This window comes from Miscanthus floridulus, chromosome 10 (genome assembly GCF_019320115.1).
Source record: "Miscanthus floridulus cultivar M001 chromosome 10, ASM1932011v1, whole genome shotgun sequence".
In the NCBI taxonomy this organism is placed as follows: Eukaryota; Viridiplantae; Streptophyta; class Magnoliopsida; order Poales; family Poaceae; genus Miscanthus; species Miscanthus floridulus.
Window position 1 is genome coordinate 105,524,449 of NC_089589.1, and position 24,008 is coordinate 105,548,456.

A 24,008-nucleotide genomic window follows, 5' to 3' on the forward strand; every position below is an offset into this window, starting at 1 on the left:
ATTTTGTAGCCATATATATATATATATATATATATATTGTTTGAGTGGACAACTGGACATTATTTGGTACTAGTACATCAAAGAGCCAGCTGATTGATTATTAAAGAACGAGACATTGATTACTACTAGATCTCAATACAGCCCGGACGTCACCGGCTCAGTCGGCTTGTGTTGTTACGTCTGCGCCAAGAACGGAGAGGAACACCACGGAACTGAAACAAACCGAACCAGGCGTCCTGCTACTAGCACACAGCAAATCGCCAACTCCTGTAGTCCTGTGTTGTCAAAAAAAAAAAACTCCTGTAGTCCTGTAGCCGAGTATACTCCATTTCGACACCATTCCCGTCGGTGGTCGGCCGGCACGGTGAACTGAACACACGAGAGCACGGCTGTCCTTTTTTTTTCTTCTTCTTCTCTGCCGCGGCTGCGACGGTTGCGGCATCTCCGTTCGCCTGCTATTTTAAGGTGAGTGATGATACAATATTTTTCTCCTCTAATTCATTAGCCGTACAAATCAAAACACCAGCCGATCCGAGTACACCCCACGGGGCACGCGGGCCCCACGCGAGCAGCCGATCAGCATCAACAACAGACTAGTCCTCCCTCCCTCCCCCGCCGTCTTATTCTACTGCTACTACTTGTCTCATCTCTCGGTCAATCCTCCCCCGTCGCTCGTCTCCGGTTGGTCAGCCAGCCAGCCAGTCTCTCGCGCCGGCTTCCTCCTGCATCCCCGCCTGCGGTGAGCGACTCCCGCCCTCGCCCAACTCACTGCAGATCTTTCGGCCGGCCGGCCGGCCGAAATACCCCCGTTCTTGAGCGCCGCTCTCTTCTCCCCTGCTCTGTTCTGCATCTGAGCTGAGCCCTGCCTCTACTTCCCTTCCGCGCGGATTGCTTCTTTTTTTTTTTTGAAGGTCGAGCGGATTGCTTCTCTCTTTTTCTTCCGCCGCGGCCTGCGCGCGTCCGGTCAGACGTGGTTAGATTCTTCCGGGCTAAGATTCTCCAGGCTCCACGGCCGCCTTTCCTCCCCGGAGGCGGAGGATCATACGCGTACGCGTACACGCACGAGCATCAGCATAAAGCTCGCGTTTTCTTTCGTATCCGGGACCCCGAAATCCCGAACCTTTTTTTTTTCGGCGGGGAACAAAACAAAGGGGGGAGGGCGGGGCATTAGTTTCTGCGCCTCACATGCTCGATCGATCGATCTGGCGATTTCAATTTCTTTGTTCTTCCGAGAAGTTCCTCGTCTTCATACAGTCGTGGCCTCGTGGGCGTGCTAGGTGGGTGGGCGGAGGAGGAGGAGGTGGAGGTTCCTGGTAGCGCACGCCCGCCCGCCGGCCATGGAGAAGAGGAAGCGGGTCCTGGAGCTGCGGGACCGGCTGGACCGGACGCTGGCGATGCCCGACCTCGCGGAGGAGGCCTCGCTCAGGGCGCTGGTCAAGAAGCAGATCCTGGCGTCGTCCCTGTCCGGCTCCGATCAAGGTGCTTGCTTTGCTCTGCTTACTTCATCTCTGCTCTGCTCACGTGGTTGATCTATTTCTGAGTGAACATGAGTCCATCCTAGTACTACTACTACTAGAGAAGGTGTTAAAAAGGGGTTGCTACCTGAAGGCTTTGATTGTGGTAGCATATTTGCTGGCCCTATATGTACACGGATGAATGCCTGCTCGCTGTTTCTTGACTAGTGCTTTTTGTGTGTCCTCTTTTAGGCGACATCGATCTCATTGCTGAAACGCGGGCCAGAGAAGTCTCAGAGTTTCTTGAAATGCTGAATACTTCGAGGGATGGGCGATCTTCAAAGGTTCGTGGGGTGCCACAGAAGGAGTGGAAGGTATGCCCCACCGTTTCCCATAATGCAACATTTCACTTCTGTTTGTGATTTCTATCCCTGAGGCCATGTTTAGTTCATCCAAAATCCCAATTTTGACACTATGCAAAAAGAAGATTCCCCGTCACATCAAACTTGCGGTACATGTATGGAGTACTAAATGTTGACGAAATAAAAAACTAACTACACAGTTTGGTTGTACTTTGCGAGACGAACGTTTTGAGCCTAATTAGTCAACGATTGGACAATTATTACCAAATAAAAATAAAACGCTACAGTGCGCTACAGTGTACCAAAATCAGCCGGCGCCGAATCCGACCGGAACTAAACGCGGCCTTAGATGGTATGTTGCTTCAAAATTGTCTAGCCTGTTCCTCTCCAATTTTGGGGATTGATTAGTTCCTCTTTTAGGTTTCTAAGTAAATGCTTATGAGTGACTGCAGTGATCTTTAACTACTTTTTGTTGGCAGGTGAAGCAAGATACAGACCAATTAAGAGTTATGTACCGTGAGGGTCCAGATGGGACCCCGTTTCACACCCTGCTTGCTGAAGGCTTTGCTGATGGACCTATTGACGTTTGTAAGTAATTTTAACCGTCAGCCAGTCAGATACTACAGGTTCACATACTCGCACTAAAGCACACTTTTTTTTTTCATAGGTACATGTGTGTCGTGGGAATCAGCTCTATACAAAAAATGGTGAGCACAATGTTTTCCTCAAGTTTTGTTAAAAAATTCACATTCTCAGAAAACTACACATGGTATTCTCTAATTATGTTCAACTTTATGTTGCAGAATTAACGTTTGTACATTAAAACATATAGTTTTTTTGTTAATTATGGCATTTAGGAAACAAACCATCTAAATGTTGTAGTTCCAGACATAGATTTATCATTTTTAGTAGACTCTCTAAGCACAAAGTGAACTCACAGGCTTAACCTTTTTCCCCTCACTGTAGCCACATGGTCCACACCACCATACGTCCATACCCACTTCTAGTTAGGACCTGAAGGTGTACTGGTACAGCATCTATTTATAGTATTCGATAAAGAGAGCCTAAAGTTCTCTGTTGCCAATAATTATGGACTGAGGTTGATCCCCAACTGACTAAATTTGGGAAAAAATTGAGGGGTCATGCTAGGGCTTATTAGCTATGCTATTGTTATGACAGTTCCAGTCTCCAACCGTTTCCTTATATGTTTAGGCATCTTGATTCCTTTTCTGATATTCAACATGCACCTGTGTCGTAATTAAGTATTTTGAGTCAACCTGGGAAAAATAACACAAAAATATAGTCTTTCATGTACTGATGAGGTTGTTTTTCTCCAGGTTTCCACAATACAACCTTCCAACTTTTAGAATTGATCAGTCAGGCTGCTTGAAAAAGGTCCGAATTGGTGAAGAGATTTGTATGGTCAGGTTGGTTGCAGACTACTTGCTTGTTACAGTTTTACTTATACTTAGGAACTAAGCCCAGCTTAGTTGGTGGAGGGCATAGATGTTTTCCCAGACCACCTAAGTTCAAGTCATTGAGGCAAATTTGGGTGCCCATTTCTTCTTCTTAATTCTTAATGAAAAGCCACCAAATTCCTCCTCGGTTGGTCAAGTCTTTTTAGAGTTTTACTTATACTTCAATTTATGGTGGTTGTAGCTAATATGTTTATTCGGTATTTGGAAGAAAGGGTGAAGGTTCCATGGCCAGTTTCAGAGAGAGAGGCTCTTCTACACTATTTTGAATTGGAATATCTTAAAGAAGATGTTGTCATTGTGATAATGAAAACTGTGCGTACATTTTCTTCTGCATTTTTAAGTTCTTTTCTGGGAAACTCTCCCTACAACCTTGATGAATTGTTGCTATATGCCCTAGTTTATTGAGTGCTTATTGACTTGTTTGCAGTTATCAGACTTGGATGGCATAGATGTACGAACTCATGGATTTAGTAGGGATGGAATTCCTGAAGCTGGTGACACGGTTCGAATAGATGTGTTTGGAGGCTTTGTATTGCAAAGGATTACAAAAGAAAGAAGCTTTTTCAGGTGAAGCATATTATAGACCACTCCCTTGGCTATGGAAGGAACCATGCATCTTTAGCTTGAGTATAATTTTACTAGCTTAAGTGAAGTAATAGTAATCAAATGCAATTATTTTGTTTATCAATTTGTTTTTATAAGCCATCTAATTTCACCTTACTGCTTGAACACTATTCACTAAAATTTTCTTTTAGGAATATACTGGTAATGCATTTTTTAAGTATTTCTTTTTTCATTCTAGCATTATTCATTTCTCAGCTTTAAAAATATACTGTGTTCATTTTTCTTTAATTAAATCCTTTATCAGGGCAATAGCTAATATGGATATTAAGCTAGATTTTGTTCCACCATGGTTGATCAACTTCATATCAAGGCAACTAATTGGCAGTGGGCATAAGCTGTATCAGAAGGTTAGTGGCTGGTAATATTTTGCACATTTCATGCTATGTTCTCTACATAGATTCCCCTGGACCACAGTGTGTGGTGGGGTGGTAAATCAGGGCATAGGGAAATATTGCATGCTAATTGATGAGCATGACGGCATGAGATTCTAAATAAACACTAATAACCTGCTGAAGCACTTCTATTGGAATGTCATGCAGGCAGTCAGTACTGTGGCCACTCATGATGATGACTACAGGAAAGCTTTGAGAGGCCCACTCTATGTCAGGATCCGTGAATACCAGGATTCTGATGACAAGGCAAAGGTGACCGCAGCAGAGGAAAATGCTACTGAGGTGCCCCCTGCTAATGCCACTATACAAAATCATTTGTCACTAACAAATACCATATCGAATAGTGAGATTGTTGAGGAGGAGACTGAACAGAACACATCCATCAATGTGGATAATCTTCCTACTAGCCATCCATATGAACCAGTTGAGCAAGCACAACAGGTCGAAAATAAACCTTATATCAGTCCTGAGGTAGAGCGTGCATTGTGCATATTGGACACTGCTATTGCAGTTCTCAAAGGCAATAAGGCTGGAAATGTTACCACGCTACAAAATTTGCTCAGTTATGATGCAACTTTGGAAGAGAGTACTGCTGGTTTGAGAACTTCACAAACAAACATTCTTAATGCAGACAATCTTCTGAACGGCCATCCTATTACCACAGTGCCACAAGACTCCAGGTCAGCATGAAAGATTATTGATTTCTTTTGTGGTACATTTACATTTCAGTTAGTGGACCATTTGTGATCCAACCTATGTTTTCCTTGATGCAGAGATACCCGACAAGCACATTCATTGGCCAGTGAGAAAATTAGCAATAGTGCAGAAGACGCCATCGACAAAAATTCTCTGAAAAATTCGACAGCTTCTACGGTAACAAAGACTATGTCAATGACATTGCGAAGTGCAATAAGGGTGCATGGTGAAGAGAGCCTAGACACTAATGGCTTCCATCAGAATGGTTCCGGCAACAACAAAGAGTCAAAAACAGCAAGGAAGACCAAGAGATGGCTCTGCTGCTTAACCCCTACCACCATTGGATGATGGGACCCATCATAAGACTTCGTTCAAAGCTAAGTTGCTGATTTTTTAGTGTACAATAAATTATAGAAATTTAGCGCTTCATCGGTTACACGATGTGGGTTCAGATGACAAGTCAGGAGGCTGCTTCTTGCTGTCGTAGCTCGTAGATAATATCTTGATAAATGTAAAGTTGTATTGTTGTAAACAATATGTAATTTTTTTCATGAGGGCCCTGATTTGGGTTCCGGGTATGTAAGTACAGATACTACTATCGACACGCAGGGTAAGATTAGTTTCTTCCAGTTAGAGAAGGAATTGCAGTGACATTCAGTGAACTCTCGGAGATGTGCATCATAATTTTCCAGCCAACATTGTGAGTTTGTGGTATTTGTCGTGGGCAGTAGTCTCTATGGTGATTCGAAAAAAAAAGTCTCTACAGTACCAAGCCAATGTGTTTGGATGTTGATGTCAGGCAAATTAAGTAAACCTGCAGTTTTTTTAGTAGTAACTAAGACAGTTGGCTAGAAAGGCTACTTCAAATGTTTGGTTTGGTAGGTACTGCAATTCTCCAAACAAGTTCATATATGCTACTTTCATATACTCAATACTAATAGCACAATTTGGGTCCTGTTCTAATACCGAAATGGTCATTTTAAGTACTTATACCAGAATGATCTTTAAAATGCAAAATTGACCATCAGTGTACCCTGCAACATCAACAACATTTCGAGTGTTGCGAGCGCGGCGGTGGCTCCGTTGCGGGCCTGTTCGCTTGGAGGAATTCTGGAGGAATTTGGATGGTTTGGAGGAATGCTGGAGGAATTTATGAGAGAAAAACACTGTTCCGGAAGGGTTTAAGGGCACGCGACAACTCTGAAGCCATTGGGTCCCGTGGTTCCTGGTGAAGGTGAGGGGAGATGCCAGGAATGGTGAGCACATTACTCAATACAACGGTTTCCAAAGAATACTTTGTTCCCAGCGGAGACCACTGCTGTAAGAGCAAGGTCAATAATAGAGGCAAGTGCTTGGCTATAAGTAAGTTACAAGAGCTAAGTTATACAATAGGTGTCTCATATTTGTCTTTTAAAAAAAATTCTCTTTCCTATTCCTCCTCACAACACTTGCTACTTGGACCCACTAATGCATATACTTCCGTGTCTAGCTTGGTGCTTGCATGAGAGCTAAGCTCTCATCTCTCTTCTCTCCTCCACGTCAGCATTAGCTTCGCTATAAGCCCATTATTGTACTTGCTCTAAGGTGTTCTCTGTGCCTGAATACTTTGTGTAGAATTTGTGACAGCAACCTTGAAGCGTTCTCTGACGATTCCATCTAACCACGAGGTCTCGAAAGTAAGGGGCTAAAAATTAGCCCATCAAAATGGAATTAACATGGGCTAATTATGGGCTAATGGACTCCAAACCACCAATTAACCACCATTAGCTCTTATTAGCTTAGAATTAGCACTCATTTAGCCTTTCTATTTGGTATTAAAAATATGGGCTAATTGTTAGCCCCTTGAACCCAAACATGCCCTAACACTAATGCAGAATCACGGCCAGACTGACTGATTCTAGTTTTGTGGTACCATAGTTTTCAGAAAATGTCATCTAAACGTGCCCTAGGGAGGGGGGGAGGGGGGCTAACAATGAGCCCTTGTTTTTAGATACCAATTAGAAAGGCTAAATGTGGGCTAATTTTGGAATAATAAATTGGTGGCTAGAGTCCATTAGCTCTTCCTAGCCTAAAATTAGCCCATGTTTAATCTACTTTTACAAAATGAGCTAATTTTTTATTGCCAACTTTTTTTTGAGAGACTATTTATTGCCAACTGCATGGGTGACAGGAATTTATTGTGTCACCACTTCCTCCTGACTTTGTTATGTATTGCTTTTATTTTGTTGGCCCAACGACAGGCCCATGATGAAAAACTAGTGAAGGAAAAAGTCTATTCTACCTTTGTTAACTAGTGACGTGGTTTGGTTTTCTTTCTTAAACTTGAACTAGATATCTCACCCCTTAAACTCCTAAAACCATATTCAAGTTACCTCACGGTCCCAGTTCGAAGGTGGTTTCGTCCTTTTTAGTTAAAAAAATCTAATAAGTACTTGATAAGGTTTTAAAATCATGGAAAATGTCTATATGATCCTAAAAGTTTGATAAAAAGTTCTAGATATAGATTGAGATACAAAAATCCAAATAAAATATTTGGAGCTCATGAAAATATTTCTAGAGGCTTTAGAAAATAGATTTAGCTCTAGAAAAATAAGAAAAATGTTAAAAAAGTTTAAGGAAGTCCCCAAAACATTATAATTGATTTCTAAATGGGTTTTGAAAACTCTCAATAATAAAAAACATAAAGCACAACCAACACACATGCAACATAATTAAGAAAGTGTTTTTTGAATTTATGACAAAACATAAAACATTTGTTCCAAAAAACCAAAAACATAAAACACACCCAGTATGAATGCAACATACTTAAGAAAAACATAAGGCACAACCAAATTTTAGAAAAACAAATTTGGGCCTTTTTTGGTCTCTTGTTTTGCCTATATTTTCATGATGATTTTCCCCAAAAAGATGCATGTTATAACTTCAGAAAGTGGTTTTCAAATTTATGATAAACTATCCCAACTAAATATATTCATAATCATCAGTACTAAACAAAATATGTTTGAGATTAAAAAAATGTTGTAGCATTTACTATAAATAAAAATGTTCTAGCCTAATGGGAAAAATTTCTATCTTGACAAGAAAAATATTCATCTTAATGTTTTTTTAAATCAAATTTAGGACTTATGAGGAAATATTTCATCTTACTACGTAAAAAACTTCTAGCTTCTGAAAATTGTAGCTTAAGTAAATTTTTTCTAGAAATATATCTATTCTGTTGGATAAATGTGAAAGATCGATGTTCCCTCGATAAGATTAAATGGTTGTAGGCTTGTAGCTTCAAGGCATAAGGCCGGGTTATTCTGACCTGGGTCAACGTAATCCCAGTCCACAGCTTCCCTAAAGCTAAATGGGCCAACCCCATTAGTAGAAGTCATCAAACATGTACTGGCTTTCCTCAAAAAACAAAAAATCAAACATGTACTGGCCACTAGAGTAGAATTGCTTTCCTTCCACGGCAACATGTTTGTTTGTTTCTTTGGAGCAAAATTCATCGTCGGTCCCTGAATTTGGCCGGGCATGTCATTCAGGTCTCTAAACTTCTAAAGTGATATCTGTGGTCCGTAAACTTGGTAGACGGTGTCACTTAGGTCTATAAACTTTTAGGATGATCACCGCAGGTTTCTAGCTAAACTTGGCTGGCGGTGTCATCCCGGTCTATGAATTTTCAATGTGATCACCGTAGGTCCCTAAACTTGATAAGCGGTATCATACATGTCCAAATGTGGTCTAACCTACTCTATGAGTTGGCGTGGCATGCTAACTGTACGTTAGACGTGGATCCAACATATGCCAATTAATCAATCATTATTTATATAATATTTATCATGAAAATATAAATTATATAAAATAATTTACATAAGCCAAAAATAAATTAAAGTATTAAAATAATTTACAACAACAAATATATTAGGTTTAAACTAAAATAGAAAAATACTAAAATTAATTTAGTATTTATGTATCATTAATAGTATTAAAATAATATTAAAATTCCTATAGTATTAAAAGTTACTTCTAATTTTAGTATTATTTTAAAAGTTTTAATAATATATTATAAAAGTAACTTTTCTATGTTGTTAATACTATAATACTATTACTTTTAATCGTAGTATTATAGTATTAGAACTTTTAATAATAGTATTATAGTATTAAAAGTTTAATAATAATGTTATAGTATTAATAACCGAGACAAGTTACTTCTATAATATTACTATTAGAACTTTTAAAATAATACTAAAATTAGAAGTAACATTTAATAGAGAAAACTTTTAATACTATAGGTAACTTTTAATATTATTATATTTGGAGAGGGATGACACCGCTTATCAAGTTTAGGGACCTACGGTGATCACCTTGAAAGTTCAGGAACCGGGATGACATCGCCATCCAAGTTTGGAGACCTGCGGTGATCACCTTAAAAGTTTAGGGACCTGGACGACATCGTCTGTCAAGTTTAGGAACCCACAGATATCACTTTAGAAGTTGAGGGACCTAGATGACACCGCCGGCCAAGTTCAGGGACCGGCGGTGAATTTTGCTCTTTCATTTGGATAAAAGTTTAGTCCTATCACATCAAATCTTTGATATTAATTTGGAGTATTAAATATAGACTAATTACAAAACTAATAACATAGTTTGAGATTAATTTACGAGATGAATCTATTAAACCTAATTAGTCCATAATAATTTGACAGTGTGGTGCTACATTAAACATATGCTAATCATAGATTAGTTAGGCTTAATAGATTTATCTTGCTAATTAGTCCACTCTTGTACGATTAGTTTTATAATTAGCTCATGTTTTGTCGGTGCAGAAAGTGACCAACTAGTAAATATTTATAGTTTTACTGTACGTTGTGATCGGAGGTGGCCTAGCACTCAATGACATAGGATTTATACTGGTTTAGGCAACATGCCCTACGTCCAGTTGGGGTCGGTCGGTGACTTTATTCCTGAGCCCAGGTGCTCGAAGTCTGTAGTGGGGTTACAAACGAGAAGGAGAAAGGAGAGGGTATACAAGAGGTTCGAAAGGCACCGACCGGAAGGGTTGCGGTTGGAACTTGGTGGTACTGCGGTTGTAAGGGGTTGGTGTCGATCTAGTGAGTCTGAGCTTGAAGAAGTCGATCTCCCTTGGTTGGAGGGAGCGCATCCCCTTTTATAGATGAAGGGGATGTCTCTTTACAGGTGAGAGGGAGAGAGTATAGATATTTCTAAGCCTTGCTGCCTACGGTGATGAAAACTAGATAATGGTTGAAGCCTCCCAATACTGTCGATGTCGCTGTAGGATGTCAGATGTGCACGGGGGGTCGAGATATCTTCTTCAGGAAGGACGGACATCGGTACCTGCAAATACTTCTGGATGCCTGGTGGCATGTGAGGAGCCGCGCTATGTTCACTCGGTATGGCAGATCCTAGAGCCCATACTGCGATTGATGTCCAGAGACACGTGGGGGGCTTACCGTATGGGAGTTTCTAGCAGCCCTTACAATACTTTGTGTTAGGGTGGCTGTAGAGCACTATTTTGCGTAGGGTATGGTCCCTGGTACAGTGGTTTTGACTTGTGAGCCATGCCTTGCCTTTCTCCGCATGTCTTTTGGTTCCTTCCGAACGGGGAGCCCCCGGTCGGATGGCTCTAGTCGGCCCTTAGTGCGCCGGTCGGAGAAGAGCGGTGAGCAGGCTTCCTATGAGCCCCGGTCGTGGGGTCGGAGTCACGGGGTCGGAGTCGCAGGGTCGGAGTAGGAAGCAGCATTTTGGGCCAAGCTTTCCGATTGGAGAGACTGCTTGGAGATGACTGTTGCTTAAAGCGAGTGCTCCGGTCGGAGAGGTGGGCCGAAGAAGCTGACGAGCGGGTGCCTGTTCTTACGGGTAGACCTTCTGGTCGACGATCGGACTGCCCTTCTGGCCTGCTGTGTTTTAGTTTTTTGGGCCGTCCCATGAAGTATATGTTTGTTTTCCTGGGCCAAGCCCGAGCGTGGAAGCCGGTCCTCGAGGGACCTCGGGTTTATGAACCCAACAGGAGCCCCTGAGCCCCCAGGCGATTTGAGCCGAATCATTCGGGGGATTTTTGTCTTGCTGGCGGGTGCGCGCGAGCGCATCCGCGGGTGTAGCCCCCGAGCCCCCGGGTGGTTCAGGCGGAACCGACTGGGGGGTTCTTTGTGTTGTGTCTGTGGGTGCGCGTGTTTTGAGTTTTAAGACGTGATTTTGTTTAACCATGGTGTCGTTGTGCAGCCGAGGTGTTTTTAAGCGCGGGGATTGGATTGAGACAGAACTTATTGATCCCAGCATCGGTGCGCGCCGGGGATCAGGCGAGGAAGTCTTGTTTTGGATGTAACAGAGTTTGATCTTTGGCGTCGGTGCGCGCCATGGGATCGAGTAAGGTGGAGTTGCGAGTAGACCCAGGCGTCGGTGCTCGCCGTGGATCGAGAGAGTTAGTTTTAGTTAGTGAAGCCGTTACGTGGTCCCAAGAGCCGTAGCCGGATGTCGCCGATCCTGTCGACGCGAGTTAAGGAGTCATGGTCCCAAGCCATAGCCAGATGTCGCCTATCCCGTCGACATGAGTTAAGGAGTCACAGTCCCAAGGGGTAGCCGGATGTCGCCTATCCCGTCGACGTGAATTTGGAGTCGCGGTCCCATGGCGTTTAAACTCCCGAGCCCTGTCGAGCCTTCATGGGGGTTGTGAGTCATTTTTGCGCTACCCCATCTGGTTCCTCACAACTAGAGGGGCTAAGTTTCGTCGCCTGTCCTGATCGCTCGGGCTCGAAGACTAGCTCGGTGAGCTCGCTAACGGGTGTGGTCGAGTGGAATCCGGGTCCGTCGTTCGTGATGGGGTCGGCATAGCCCTCTTGTGGCATTCCACTACTCCTTTACCTGTAGCCCGACAGATGCCTAGGTCATTCCATAGTCTGACCCGGGTGGCCTGACGGCCTCCCCTCGATGGAGATTCTGTGGGCTTGGCGAGAGGTTCAGGATCGAACGAAAAGGTTGAGATGACCCGGTTTGCTAGACCGGGCGAAGGCCGCATGGTGCTCATCTATGGTTTTCTCTCCTGGCTCTGTTTGGTTGCTCATGTCGAATGAGGCAAGCCACCGCTTCGTGGTGCAACATGGAGTGTTTTGGTGCATTTCGCTGCACGTGCGATGCTTAGTTCCTGAGCCCCCGGGCGGTTCATGCCCTAACCGTTCGGGGGGTTCAGGCGTATGAGATGAATGCGCATATGGATGTATGAATGATTTGTAATGAAATAGAGGGGCTTTGATGGTGTTTTACCTTGAAGACTGGAGCGACGGGGTTTGAAGAGCTCTAGTCGGAAACGCCCGTCCGAGACTTGCGCTTTGTTAATCGTGGGTTAGCTCTCGTGTGAACAGTTTTGTATTTAATGAACACATGCTTACCTTGATGACCTGAGAGACGGGGTTTGGAGAGCTTCAGTCAGAAATGTCCGACCGGGACCCGTGTTCGTCATTCGAGACGGAGTCGGCATGGCCCGCATGGGGTGCCCCTTCGCTTCCTACCTGTATCTTAGGTGCTTATCCTGAGTGAATTGATCGACTCAGGAGGCCGGTTGATCTCTCCTGGGTGACTCGATCGACTTAAGGAGGTCTGGTGGTCTCTTCTGGTGGAGATTCCTCGCTCTTCCTTCCTTCTTCTTTCTCACCGAGAGTGCCTGTACGCTGCGGCGGTTCCTAAGTGAGAGGAAGAGTGAGCGAGGGGGAGGACTTATGGATCCTTTTGCAAACCTGGAGCATGATGTCGGATTGGAGGTGAATGTCACCCCGGTCTTGGCCGAGCCGGATGCCGCGTCGTCGGGAAGTGAGCAGCTCGAGCCTTCGTCGGTTGCATTGTCGGTTGCATCGTCGTCGGATGTCGTCGGGTCGGCCCAGTAGCATGTAAAAATATAATAGTAGTTAGCAAATGTAGGAAGTTTTAAGTTCGTGGGGAAGCCCCCGTGTAAGACGTTTCATGGTGTGTTTTAATGACTATAATTGGTTTTTGTTCTTGTGATGGAGTTGCTCCGTTCGGGGAAGCTTGTTCCCTTTCGTTCCTTAGTTTTCCCTTAGCATAATTTTGTTTTTTAAATTTCTTTCTATCTCGTACCTGCCCGTTTGTTCCGTAGGTCACAACTTTGCGAGCCCGAGGCATGGCCCGCGAGGCTCGGCCGGTCGTAGCCGTAGGAAAAGACGGGGTGCGATCAGTCGAAATGTTCTAAAGCAAAGTTACGTAAGGTAAAACAAAGGAATGAACTACCCTTTTGTTCAGGTAGGAAGGAGTTTCTTCATACAACAGTAAACAAAATAGAGAGGTAGTACTCAATATTTGTATATTTATGGAGCCCCCGAGTGACCCGGGTTGAAGGCGTTCGGGCGGGGGCGCTCTTACAGGAGCATGTGCTTTAATCGAAGGTGTTTAGACCGGTTTCTAAGGGAAAAAACGACGTAGCTGTTCAATGTTCCAAGTGTTGTTGAGAACATTGCCGTTGTTGTCCTCCAGTCGGTAGATGCCTGGTCGGATTACTTCGGTTACCTTTGTTGTCCTTCCTAGGGTGGAGAGAGCTTGTGTTTTTCCTTTGTTGATTGGGTCCTTCGTAGCACGAGATCACCGACTTTGAGAATCCTTCCTCTGATCTTCCTTTTGTGGTACCTGCGGAGGGTCTATTGATAGCGAGCGGAGCGGATGACGGTTGTCTCACATGCCTCTTCGAGCAGGTCGACTGCGTCTTGTTGAGCTGCCGTGGCTCGGTCGTGGTCGAAAGCTTTTACTCTCGGTGCGCCGTGGTCGAGGTCGAAGGGCAACATAGCTTCTGCTCCGTAGGCCAGGAAGAAAGGTGTGAATCGCGTGGATTGGTTTGGGGTTGTTCTTAGGCTCCAGAGGATTGATGGGACCTCTGCAACCCACCACCCGGCGTGTTTGTTGAGTCGGTCGAAGATGCGTGTTTTGAGTCCTTGGAGGACCATGCTGTTGGCGCGTTCGACCTGACCGTTAGTTCGTGGATGTCCGACCGAAGCCCAATCGATTCTGATGCCGTATCCATTGCTGAAGTCTTGGAACTTCTTCCCAGTGAAGTTAGTCCCGTGGTCAGTGATAATACAGTTAGGAATGCCGAATCGATAGATGATGTCAAGGAAGAATTTGACCGCTTCTTCCGAGCGGAGATTGGTGATGGGCTTGGCCTCTATCCATTTGGTAAACTTGTCGACAGCTATGAGTAGGTGAGTAAAACCGCCTGGACCTTTCTTGAGAGGTCCTACCATGTCGAGGCCCCAGACCGCGAATGGCCAGGTGATTGGGATGGTTTGGAGCTCTTGTGCTGGCAAATGGGTTTGCCGAGCGTAGAACTGGCATCCTTCGCACCTGCGGACGACCTCCTCTGCATCTCGTAGTGCGGTGGGCTAGTAAAAACCTTGGCGAAAGGTTTTTCTGACCAGGGATCTTGGGGCCACATGATGCCCGCAGATCCCAGAATGGACCTCGAGGAGGATCTATTTCCCCGGCTGGCGGGGACGCACTTCATGAGCACTCCTGACGGACTCCGTTTGTAGAGTTCGTTACCGAGCATGACAAAGGTCTTGGCGCATCGAGCGATTCGTCGAGCTTCGGTTCTTTCAGGTGGGAGAACCTCCTCGAGGAGGTAGGCGAGTAGCGGTGCTCGCCAATTGGTTTGATCGAGTGCCAATACAGCGACGTCCGCGGGGTGACGTCGTTATAGAGGTACTGGGGTTAGAGCCCCTGAGCGCCGGCTAGCTATCGGGGTCTATCTGGGTTGGACCTTCTAGGATGCGGGCGGACAGCTCGTGGGCGTCATTGATGAAGACTCCACTCGGGGACGGATCTCGCCTGGTGGCCAGTTTTGCGAGGAAATCGGCGGCGTCATTGTCCCTTTGAGGGACGTGATGCAGTTCAATTCCCTGGAATTTGTCCTCGAGCTTACGCACCTCTTGGTAGTATGCTATCATGAGGGGACTTTTGTAGGAGGATTCCTTCATGACCTGATCAATGACTAGTTCTGAGTCACCGCGGACGTAGAGTCGCGTAGCGCCGAGCTCGATGGCGATGCGTAGTCTGTTGATATGGGCCTCGTATTCCATGGCGTTGTTTGAAGCTGAAAAGTGGACGCGGATGGTGTAGCGGAGCCTACTCCCATCTGGGGAGATCAGAACCACTCTAGCCCCCGAGCGGGGCGCCATTACGAACCCATCGAAGTACATTGTCCAGTATTCGTAGGAGACGTCTTGGGCTGGTAGCTGGACCTCTGTCCATTCAGCGACAAAGTCCGTAAGAGCCTGAGACTTAATTGCGGTGCGGGGGGTATACCTGATGTCATGGCCCACTTAGAGATTCATCCCGCGGCGTCACGATTGCGGATGATGTCTCCGAGTGGGTATGAAGTGACGACTGTGACTTCGTGGTCGGTGAAGTAGTGTAGGAGCTTCCTGGTGGCCATTAGCACGACGTACAGGAGTTTCTGCACCTGGGGGTACCAGACCTTGGGGTCGATAAGTACTTCCCCGATGAAGTACATGGGTCGCTGTACCTTGAGCTGGCGTCCCGGTTCCTCCCTTTCAACGACCAGGGCGGCACTCACCACATGGTTACTTGCCGCGACGTAAAGGAGGAGGGGTTCTCCCTATTCGGGAGCGACGAGGATCGTGGTTGACGTCAGGGATGTTTTGAGGCTTTCGAGAGCCTGCTGGGCTTCCTCGGTCCAGACGAAGGTGTCCGTCTTTTTGAGGAGCTTGTAAAGTGGCAGCCCCCGTTCGCCGAGCCAGGAGATGAAGCGACTAAGGGCGGCCAGGCAGCCAGTGAGCCTTTGTACGCCTTTCACGTTGCGTATGGGACCCATGTTGGAGATGGCTGTGATTTTTTCGGGGTTGGCTTCGATGCCGCGCTCGGATACGATGTATCCAAGCAGCTTTCCCCTTAGAACCCCGAAAACACATTTTTCGGGATTTAGCTTGATGCTGAACCTTCAGAGGTTTGCGAACGTTATGGTCAAGTTTGCGATCAGGTCGCAAGCTCGAGCCGTTTTGACCACTATGTCATTAACATAGACGGCGATTGTTGGTTTCAACCGTTCAGCTTGGTCAGGCTGATTAGGCAGGTCGATTTGGTCGGCGAAGCATCGCTGCATGCACCTTTGGTAGGTGGTGCCCGCGTTCTTCAGACCGAAAGGCATGGCTATGTAGCAGTACAAACCATACGGAGTGATGAATGAGGTTGCGAGCTGATCGGTGTCTTTCATCATGATCTGGTGATAGCCTGAGTAGGCATCCAGAAAGGAGAGGATCTCGCAACCCGAAGTGGAGTCAATTATCTGGTCTATGCGTGGTAAAGGAAAGTGGTCCTTCGGACACGCTTTATTAAGTCTGGTGTAATTGACGCACATTCTCCACTTCCTAGTCTTCTTTTTGACTAGGACGGGATTGGCGAGCCAGTCGAAGTGGAAAACCTCCCTGATGAATCCGGCCGCCAGGATCTTGGCGATCTCTTCGCTTATGGCGCTGCACCTCTCGTCGTTGAAATGATGCAGGCATTGCTTGGCGGGCCTTGAGCCTAGGATAAGGCGTAGCGCGTGCTCGGCGACTTCGCGTGGTATCCCTGGCATATTAGAAGGCTGCCATGCGAAGACATCGTGATTGTCGCGCAGGAAGTCGACGAGCTCGCATTCCTATTGGGTTGGGAGCTGTGTCCCGATTCGCACCATCTTGGCTGGGTTGGTGGGGTCGATACCCACCGTCTTAGTTTCCTCAAGCGGGCGGAATGTCATCGAGGAGGTTGGTTTGTTGCAGTCTGGGACTGCAGGGGTTGACGACTCCCTGAGCTACAGGAGCTCGGACGAGTTGACGACTGTGGTGGCGAGCTCGTAGTGCTCGCGGTCACACTCGAAGGCATGTGAAAAGGTGCTACTCACTGTGATGATACCGTTTGGTCCCGACATCTTCAGCTTGAGGTAGGTGTAGTTGGGGATTGCCATGAATCTTGCGTGGCATGGCCGCCCCAAAATGGCGTGGTAGGACCCTGGAAAGTCTACCACTTCGAAGGTGAGGACCTTCGAGCGGAAGTTGGCTCGGCTGCCGAACGTGACAGGCAGATCGATCTATCCGTGCGAGTATGCCTGTGCTCCTGGGATTACCCCATGGAAGGGGGAGCCCGCCGGGCAGAGCTCTGATCGGGGGATGCGCATGGCATCGAGGGTGTCGACGTATAGGATGTTGAGACCGCTGCCCCCATCCATTAGCACCTTAGTGAGACGCTTCTTGCGGACAATGGGGTCAACGACGAGCGGGTAGCGTCCTGGTCTCGCAACGTAGGAGGGATGGTCCCTCTGATCAAAGGTGATTGGGGATTCCAACCAGCTAAGAAAAGAGGGGATGGCCATTTCGGTGGTGCACGCCTCCCTGTAGCGTACCTTGTGCTGGCGTTTGGACCAGATGGCGTCGGATCCACCAAAGATCATGGTGCACTCCTCGGGTTTAGGGAAACTGTCCCCGTCCTTGCCTGCCACACCGCCCCTCCTGACTGCTGGCTCCTTGCCATCCCCCTCCTTTGGCGCGCCGGCCTATCGGAGGAAACATTTGAGAAGCTCGCACTCCTTGTAGAGGTGTTTGATGGGATAGGCGTGATTGGGGCACGGACCATCCATGAGTTTGTTGAAGTGGTTAGGCAGTCCTTGTTGGGGCTGCCTGGGTGTGTGATCAGCTGCGGCGATCAACGTGGTGTCGTCCGTCCGGCGCCGATCCTTCCTGTTCTTTTTGCCCCTCTGAGTGGAGGGGCCTTCGTCTGGATCCGCACGCTTGGGCTTGCCTTTGTCCCGGCCTCCGCTGAAGACTGCTCCGACTGCCTCCTCGCCAGAGGCGTGGTTGGTGGCAACGTCGAGTAGATCGCGGGTGGTGCAGGGTTTTAGGTAGCCAAGCTTGTGGATCAGGGACTCGCAGTTTGTCCCAGAGAGGAAAGCGCTGATGACGTCTACGTCGACGACATCAAGGGAGGGAGTTACAACGTTGGGAAAACCTGCGGATGTAATCCCGCAGGGATTCGCTGGGCTCCTACTGGCAGCTCTTGAGGTCCCAGGAGTTTCCTAGGCTTACGTACGTCCCCTGGAAATTCCCGACGAAGACCCTCTTGAGGTCTGTCCAGTCGCGGACACTGTCGTGTGGAAGGAATTCGAGCCATGCCCGAACATGCTCCCCTATGCAAATGGGAAGATATTGGATGATGAAAAAGTCATCATCCACTCCTCCGACTCGACAGGTGAGCCAAAAGTCTTCAAGCCAAATGCCTGGGTTTGTCTCCCTGGTGTATTTGGTGATGTTGGTGGGAGGCCAAAAATGCTGCGGAAACGGCGCTCTCCAGATGCGCCGGCTGAAGCCCCGTGGCCTCGGGCCCTCAGGGCTGGGGCTCTGGTCATCTGGCTGGCAATCGCGCCTAGGGCGCATTTCTCCGTTTCCCTCGATGATTCGGCCAGGGTCTATGTCGCCTGCTGTCGTATGGCAGACGTCGTTACCGTGTCGGGCTCGACAACGGTTGCTATCGATGCTACGAGCGTCCTGGTGCGGTCGGTGTGGAGCAGGCGCCTGGTTGGACCGTGGCGTGACTACCACTCCCCGAGCCAAGCCCGCCGGCTGCGGCGGCGAGCGAACGGATTGATCCGGTTGGTGCGTCCCTGTCCCCCCGGTGGGGAGAGAGGGCGAGGATCGGAGTCGCGATGCGGTGCTTTCCGCCTGTTGGACGGTGGCGGCCTCTACTAGAACCCGGAGGTTCCGGTAGACTGCCCGCTCCTGAGGGTCGATAGGCTCGGGAACACCACGGAGAAGCATCGCAGCAGCAGCGATATTCTGGCTGGCCTGGCGAATTGTGGGACATCATTCACTTCGCTCACGATGTCGTGCTGAACCTGACGAGCGCGACCCCAGGCGCCACCCGCCAGGCCAGGCGCGTGGGGCGCAACGTGCTGTACCGACGGCGCTGGTGCAGACGGTGGCTGATTCTGCCGTCGTTGTCGTAATTCCTCAGCGTGTGCTTGCGTAGACACGAGGGCTCCCGCATGTGGGTTCGGAGGGGTGTGAGTTTGCACAAACTCCGCAACCACCGGCGGTTGTCACAGAGCGTCTGCCATAGCGCACTCCCGGAACGGACAGTGGCGGGGTGCCACGTCACCGATGCTTGAACCATAGCTCTCGCCATCATCATCCAGAAGTTTGTGAGGAATGGCAGGAACGAAGCCCACTACTCCCACGAACTCAGACGTGAGGGGGGACGATGCCAGCATCCTTCGGAGCCCCCGAGCGTAGGCGTCCACGGAGGACACAAGGCCGTAGGGGAACCAATCGTATGGCGTTTGTGGCGTGGGCGGTACATTTCCTCCGGGTGACTGGTGAGAGATAGCAAATAAAGAGTGAGTAGCACGCATATTACCTACAGTGGGGTTTGAGCAGAGAGTTTTCTCGGAATGAAGCGCAGATGCCGCGCCGTCGAAGTCACGCGTCCCGGAGTCGATGGAGGACGCTCCTTCGATGGGTGCCAGGTCACGAGCCTCCTCGCAGAGGTGGAGTACGCCGAGCCGATCGGCGACGAAGTCTAGGCTCCCGAAGCGGAAGGCCTAGAATGGCTCGAAGATGGGTGGAACCCGCATCCCGGCGGGCGAGACTGCGGGGAACTCCAGTGAGCCGAAACGAATCGTATCGTCGGAGCCCGCCATGGCGGGAGTGGCGGAAAAATGGGCCATCCGATGACCAAAAGGTGTTGAACGTACGTCTTCCCCATGGATGGCGCCAACTGTCGGTGCAGAAAGTGACCAACTAGTAAATATTTATAGTTTTGCTATACGTTGTGATCGGAGGTGGCCTAGCACTCAATGACACAGGATTTATACTGGTTCAGGCAACGTGCCCTACGTCCAGTCGGGGTTGGTCGGTGACTTTATTCCTGAGTCCAGGTGCTCGAAGTCTGTAGTGAGTCCAGGCGATCACATGTGGAGATGTCTGGGTTTTAGGCATTCGATATCGCAACTTGCTCGAAACCTTCTCAAATTTTTACCACAGCCTACACATGCGATAATATGACACCTCGACAAGTTTCGTGATTTTCGAACTTCGTATGGATTTTATATAATTTAAAAACACTTTTTCGACAAGTTTCTCGTCATGTTACGTGAAGAAGATGCCCGAAATTTGATACGAGTTCGTGGATAGGGACTCAACATACACCAAATACCATGAATAATATTTTTTGAATCACTAAATTGCATTATTCCATCCACCTGCAGTTCAAATTTGAAATATTCGAAAAAATCAACGAAAAGAAATAAATTAGGGAAATATATAAAAAAAGTCAAATTTGGCCCAAATTTTAAAATTGAGTTTTAAATAATGTATTATAGCACCACAAAAAAACTGGGTTCAAAAAACAAAAAAAATCTTTGCCGAGGGCCTAGCCTGACCCTCGGCAAAGGGGGTCTTTGCCGAGGGCCTGGCCAATGGCCCTCAGCAAAGAATATTAAAAAAAAAAATAAAAAATCTTTGCCGAGGGTCCTGGATCTGAGCCCTCGGCAAAAGAATATTTAAAAATAAAAATAATAAATCTTTGCCGAGGGTCTAATCTAGCCCTCGGCAAAGGAGGTCTTTGCCGAGGGCCTAGCCAATGGCCCTCGGCAAAGAATATTTAAAAAAAAATAAAAAATCTTTGCCGAGGGCCTGACTAATGGCCCTCGGCAAAGAATATTAAAAAAAATAAAAAATCTTTGTCGAGGGCCTAGCCTGGCCCTCGGCAAAGGGGGTCTTTGCCGAGGGCATGGCCAATGGCCCTCGGCAAAGAATATTAAAAAAAAAATAAAAAATCTTTGCCGAGTGCCTGACGGCGGGCACTCGGCAAAGACTGACGCCAGTGGCCGCCGTGACCCATCCGGCCATAGCCCTCGGCAAAGATTTATTTTGCCGAGGGCCGTTTCTTTGCCCTCGGCAAAGGCTTCTTTATCGAGGGCCTAGCTTTGCCGAGAGCTCCTGGGGCTGGCCCTCGACAAAGACCCCCTTTGCCGAGTGCCCGAGATCTAGCCCTCGGCAAAACCAGAAGTCCTCGGCAAAGAGGCCGTCTCCAGTAGTGGTTGTTTCGTTTTTTCGGTAAAGTGTCGTCAAGTTCGTTAGTGGGTTTGTATTTGCCGTCTAGTAGATTCGATTCTAGAGGCTAGATGCCGAGATGCGAGACGGTGGTCCTTGAGACCTCAAACACGGCTGGACCTGGATTGCTTGCAAGGTAGACGACGAGGAAGGAAACCGACGACGACTCCTGTACCAGTCATGTTTCTACTACTTTCTATAGTGAGAGAAAAGCATCGTCTTGACGTTGACGAGTTGACCGGGGTGAAGAAGGGTGCACTCGATCGGTTCCACACACATGCATGACATGTCTATTCCAACTTACGACCCTTTTTTGGTGTCCGTGGTTTATTATCATCAAGCGAAAAGGAACGAAGGTGTTTCCTTTTTTCGGTAAAGTGTTGTCAAGTTCGTTGGTGGGTGGGGTTGCTTTTGTCCCGCCCCCCCGTCCAGATGCCGAGATGCGAGACGGTTACAAACTGGCCAAACACGGCTGGACCTGGACTGCTAGCTAGCTAAATGACCAGGAAGGAAACAGACGTACGACTCCTGTACCCAGTCATGTTTCTACTACTTTCTATAGTGCGAGAAAAGCATCGTCTTGACGTTGACGAGTTGACCGGGGTCAAGAAGGGTGCACTCGATCGGTTCCACACACATGCATGACATGTCCATTCCAAACAGGCTATAAGTCCTAACAGCTTCCTAGCTCAGATTAGATTCCCGTATACAAAGGGGCTCAATATGCAACCTACCCCCCTCCGCCTGAGGGAAGTGTGCCCCTGTAACCTTCTCATGGCGGAAGCGATGGCAATTTTCTGCTTCTCATTGCTGTTCTTCTGCTCCCATGCTCTGGTGTCTGCAGGAAGCAGCAACGCCACGACCGAAGAGCTTGCGCTACTCGCCTTCAAGTCCATGCTGTCAAGCCCATCCAAGAGCTTGCTGGCATCATGGAACACTTCAAGTCACTACTGCAGCTGGACAGGAGTTGTCTGCAGCCGTCGGCAACCAGAGAGGGTGGTCTCTCTGCTCATGGGCTCCTTCAACCTTTCAGGGCGCCTATCGCCATTCCTGGGCAACCTGTCATTTCTCCGGAAGCTGGACCTTCATGGCAACCAATTTGTTGGGCAGATACCTCCGGAGCTCGGTCAACTCAGTAGGCTTCAGATGCTCAACCTGAGCACAAACACTCTCCATGGAAGCATTCCTGAGGCCATGGGAGGCTGCACCAACCTCACTACACTTGACCTGAGCAATAACCTGCTGCAAGGTGAGATCCCAACTGGCATAGGTGCCTTGAAGAATCTTGTGACTTTGAACCTTCGTATCAATGGTTTGTCAGGAGATATCCCTCACTCTCTTACAAACTTATCTTCGATCAAACACTTGTCTTTGAGAAACAACAGATTGTCAGGTGAGATACCACCAGATCTGGGTAACCTTACCAATCTTCAGGTTCTTGACCTCAATGGCAACATGTTGTCCGGAGCTATTCCTTCATCGTTGGGCTTGTTGTCCCAGTTATCTGAGCTCATCTTAGGATATAACAATTTAAGTGGGTTGATCCCCCCTTCTGTTTGGAACATCTCCTCTCTAACAAGGTTTTCTGTCTCGCAAAATATGTTGAGTGGAACAATACCTCCAAATGCATTCAGTACTCTTCCTCATCTACAGGCCATAGCTATGGACCACAACCAGTTTCATGGCAATATTCCCACCTCAATTGGTAATGCATCCGATTTTTGGGCAGTTCAGCTCGGTGCTACTTTGTTAAGCGGCATTGTGCCCCCAGAGATTGGTAGGTTAACAAAGCTCAAATTCTTAATTCTCAGCAATGCTTTCTTTGAAGCTAAAGAACCCAAGGATTGGGAATTTTTAACCACATTAACGAATTGCTCCCAGTTGCAAATTATAGGTTTGGGTGATTGCAGGTTGGCAGGCGTCCTTCCAGATTCAATCTCCAATCTTTCCACTTCGTTAACGGATCTCACCTTTGAGCACAACTCAATTTCAGGAAGCCTTCCTAGAGATATTGGTAATCTCTTTAACTTACGAGTTCTGGATTTGTCCCAGAACTCTTTGACAGGAATCATTCCTTCTTCCTTTAGTAGGCTTACAAATTTACAAGGGCTATCTTTGCGGGACAATAAGTTAGGTGGTCTCATCCCAATGGCTATTGGAAATCTTACGGAACTAAATGTTTTGTACCTATTTGCAAATGCCTTCAAAGGTAGGATACCAGACACAATTGGAAACCTGACAAAACTATTGCAATTAGCCCTTTCAGGAAATAACTTTACAGGCTCAATTCCCACCGAATTATTCAACATCCAGACACTCTCAACGGTTTTTGATCTGTCATATAATAACTTGGAGGGATCAATACCACAAGAAATTGGGAACTTAATCAATCTCGTAGAATTCCATGCAGAGTCGAACAAATTATCCGGTCTAATTCCTAGTGCTCTTGGTCAATGTCAAGTTCTGCAGAATCTCTATCTGCAAAATAATTTCTTAAGTGGTAACATTCCATCACATTTGGGTCAGTTGAAAGCTTTATCAATTTTGGACCTCGCAAACAACAATTTGACCGGCCAGGTACCCAAGTTCTTCGGGGACCTTATAATGCTCCATTCTCTGAACCTTTCGTTCAACAACTTTATCGGAGAAGTGCCGAATGTCGGTGTTTTTGCAAATGCTTCTGAACTTTCAATCCAAGGCAATGACAAACTTTGCGGTGGCATACCAGATCTACATTTACCACCTTGTTTGTTACATCCACTAAAGAAAAAACACGAACCTGTGGTGATACCTATTGTTGTTTCTCTTGCCGCAACCCTGGTCATCCTTTCATTACTCTACATACTTCTAACTTGGCGAAAAAGAACCAAAACAAGAACCCCTTCAACAACACTTG

The 24,008-nt window shown here is 47.3% G+C and overlaps 2 protein-coding genes across 4 annotated transcripts; both read left to right on the forward strand.

Moving 5' to 3' along the window:
- The first annotated feature begins 637 nt into the window (after positions 1-637).
- On the forward strand, positions 638-5,713 carry LOC136486926 (uncharacterized). 2 transcript variants are annotated; one of them, XM_066484010.1, is made up of 11 exons: positions 638-739; positions 1,278-1,479; positions 1,707-1,828; positions 2,296-2,404; positions 2,484-2,523; positions 3,154-3,243; positions 3,507-3,606; positions 3,722-3,861; positions 4,163-4,265; positions 4,458-4,990; positions 5,084-5,713. In XM_066484010.1, exons 2-11 carry the CDS (start codon positions 1,338-1,340, stop codon positions 5,352-5,354), a joined length of 1,650 nt encoding a protein of 549 aa, XP_066340107.1. In that variant the 5' UTR covers positions 638-739; positions 1,278-1,337; the 3' UTR covers positions 5,355-5,713. The 2 variants fall into 2 exon arrangements, with proteins under 2 accessions (XP_066340107.1, XP_066340108.1); XM_066484011.1 differs by lacking the exons at positions 638-739; positions 1,278-1,479; positions 1,707-1,828 and adding an exon at positions 1,847-2,168.
- A 494-nt stretch (positions 5,714-6,207) lies between these two features.
- LOC136485250 (receptor kinase-like protein Xa21) lies at positions 6,208-23,701 on the forward strand. 2 transcript variants are annotated; one of them, XR_010766379.1, is made up of 4 exons: positions 6,208-6,368; positions 21,957-22,889; positions 23,023-23,126; positions 23,639-23,701. XR_010766379.1 is itself a non-coding variant. In XM_066482169.1 (3 exons), exons 1-3 carry the CDS (start codon positions 6,251-6,253, stop codon positions 23,070-23,072), a joined length of 1,101 nt encoding a protein of 366 aa, XP_066338266.1. In that variant the 5' UTR covers positions 6,208-6,250; the 3' UTR covers positions 23,073-23,142. The 2 variants fall into 2 exon arrangements, 1 of the variants encoding a protein (XP_066338266.1); XM_066482169.1 differs by lacking the exon at positions 23,639-23,701 and having other exon boundaries at positions 23,023-23,142.
- The last annotated feature ends 307 nt before the right edge of the window (positions 23,702-24,008 follow it).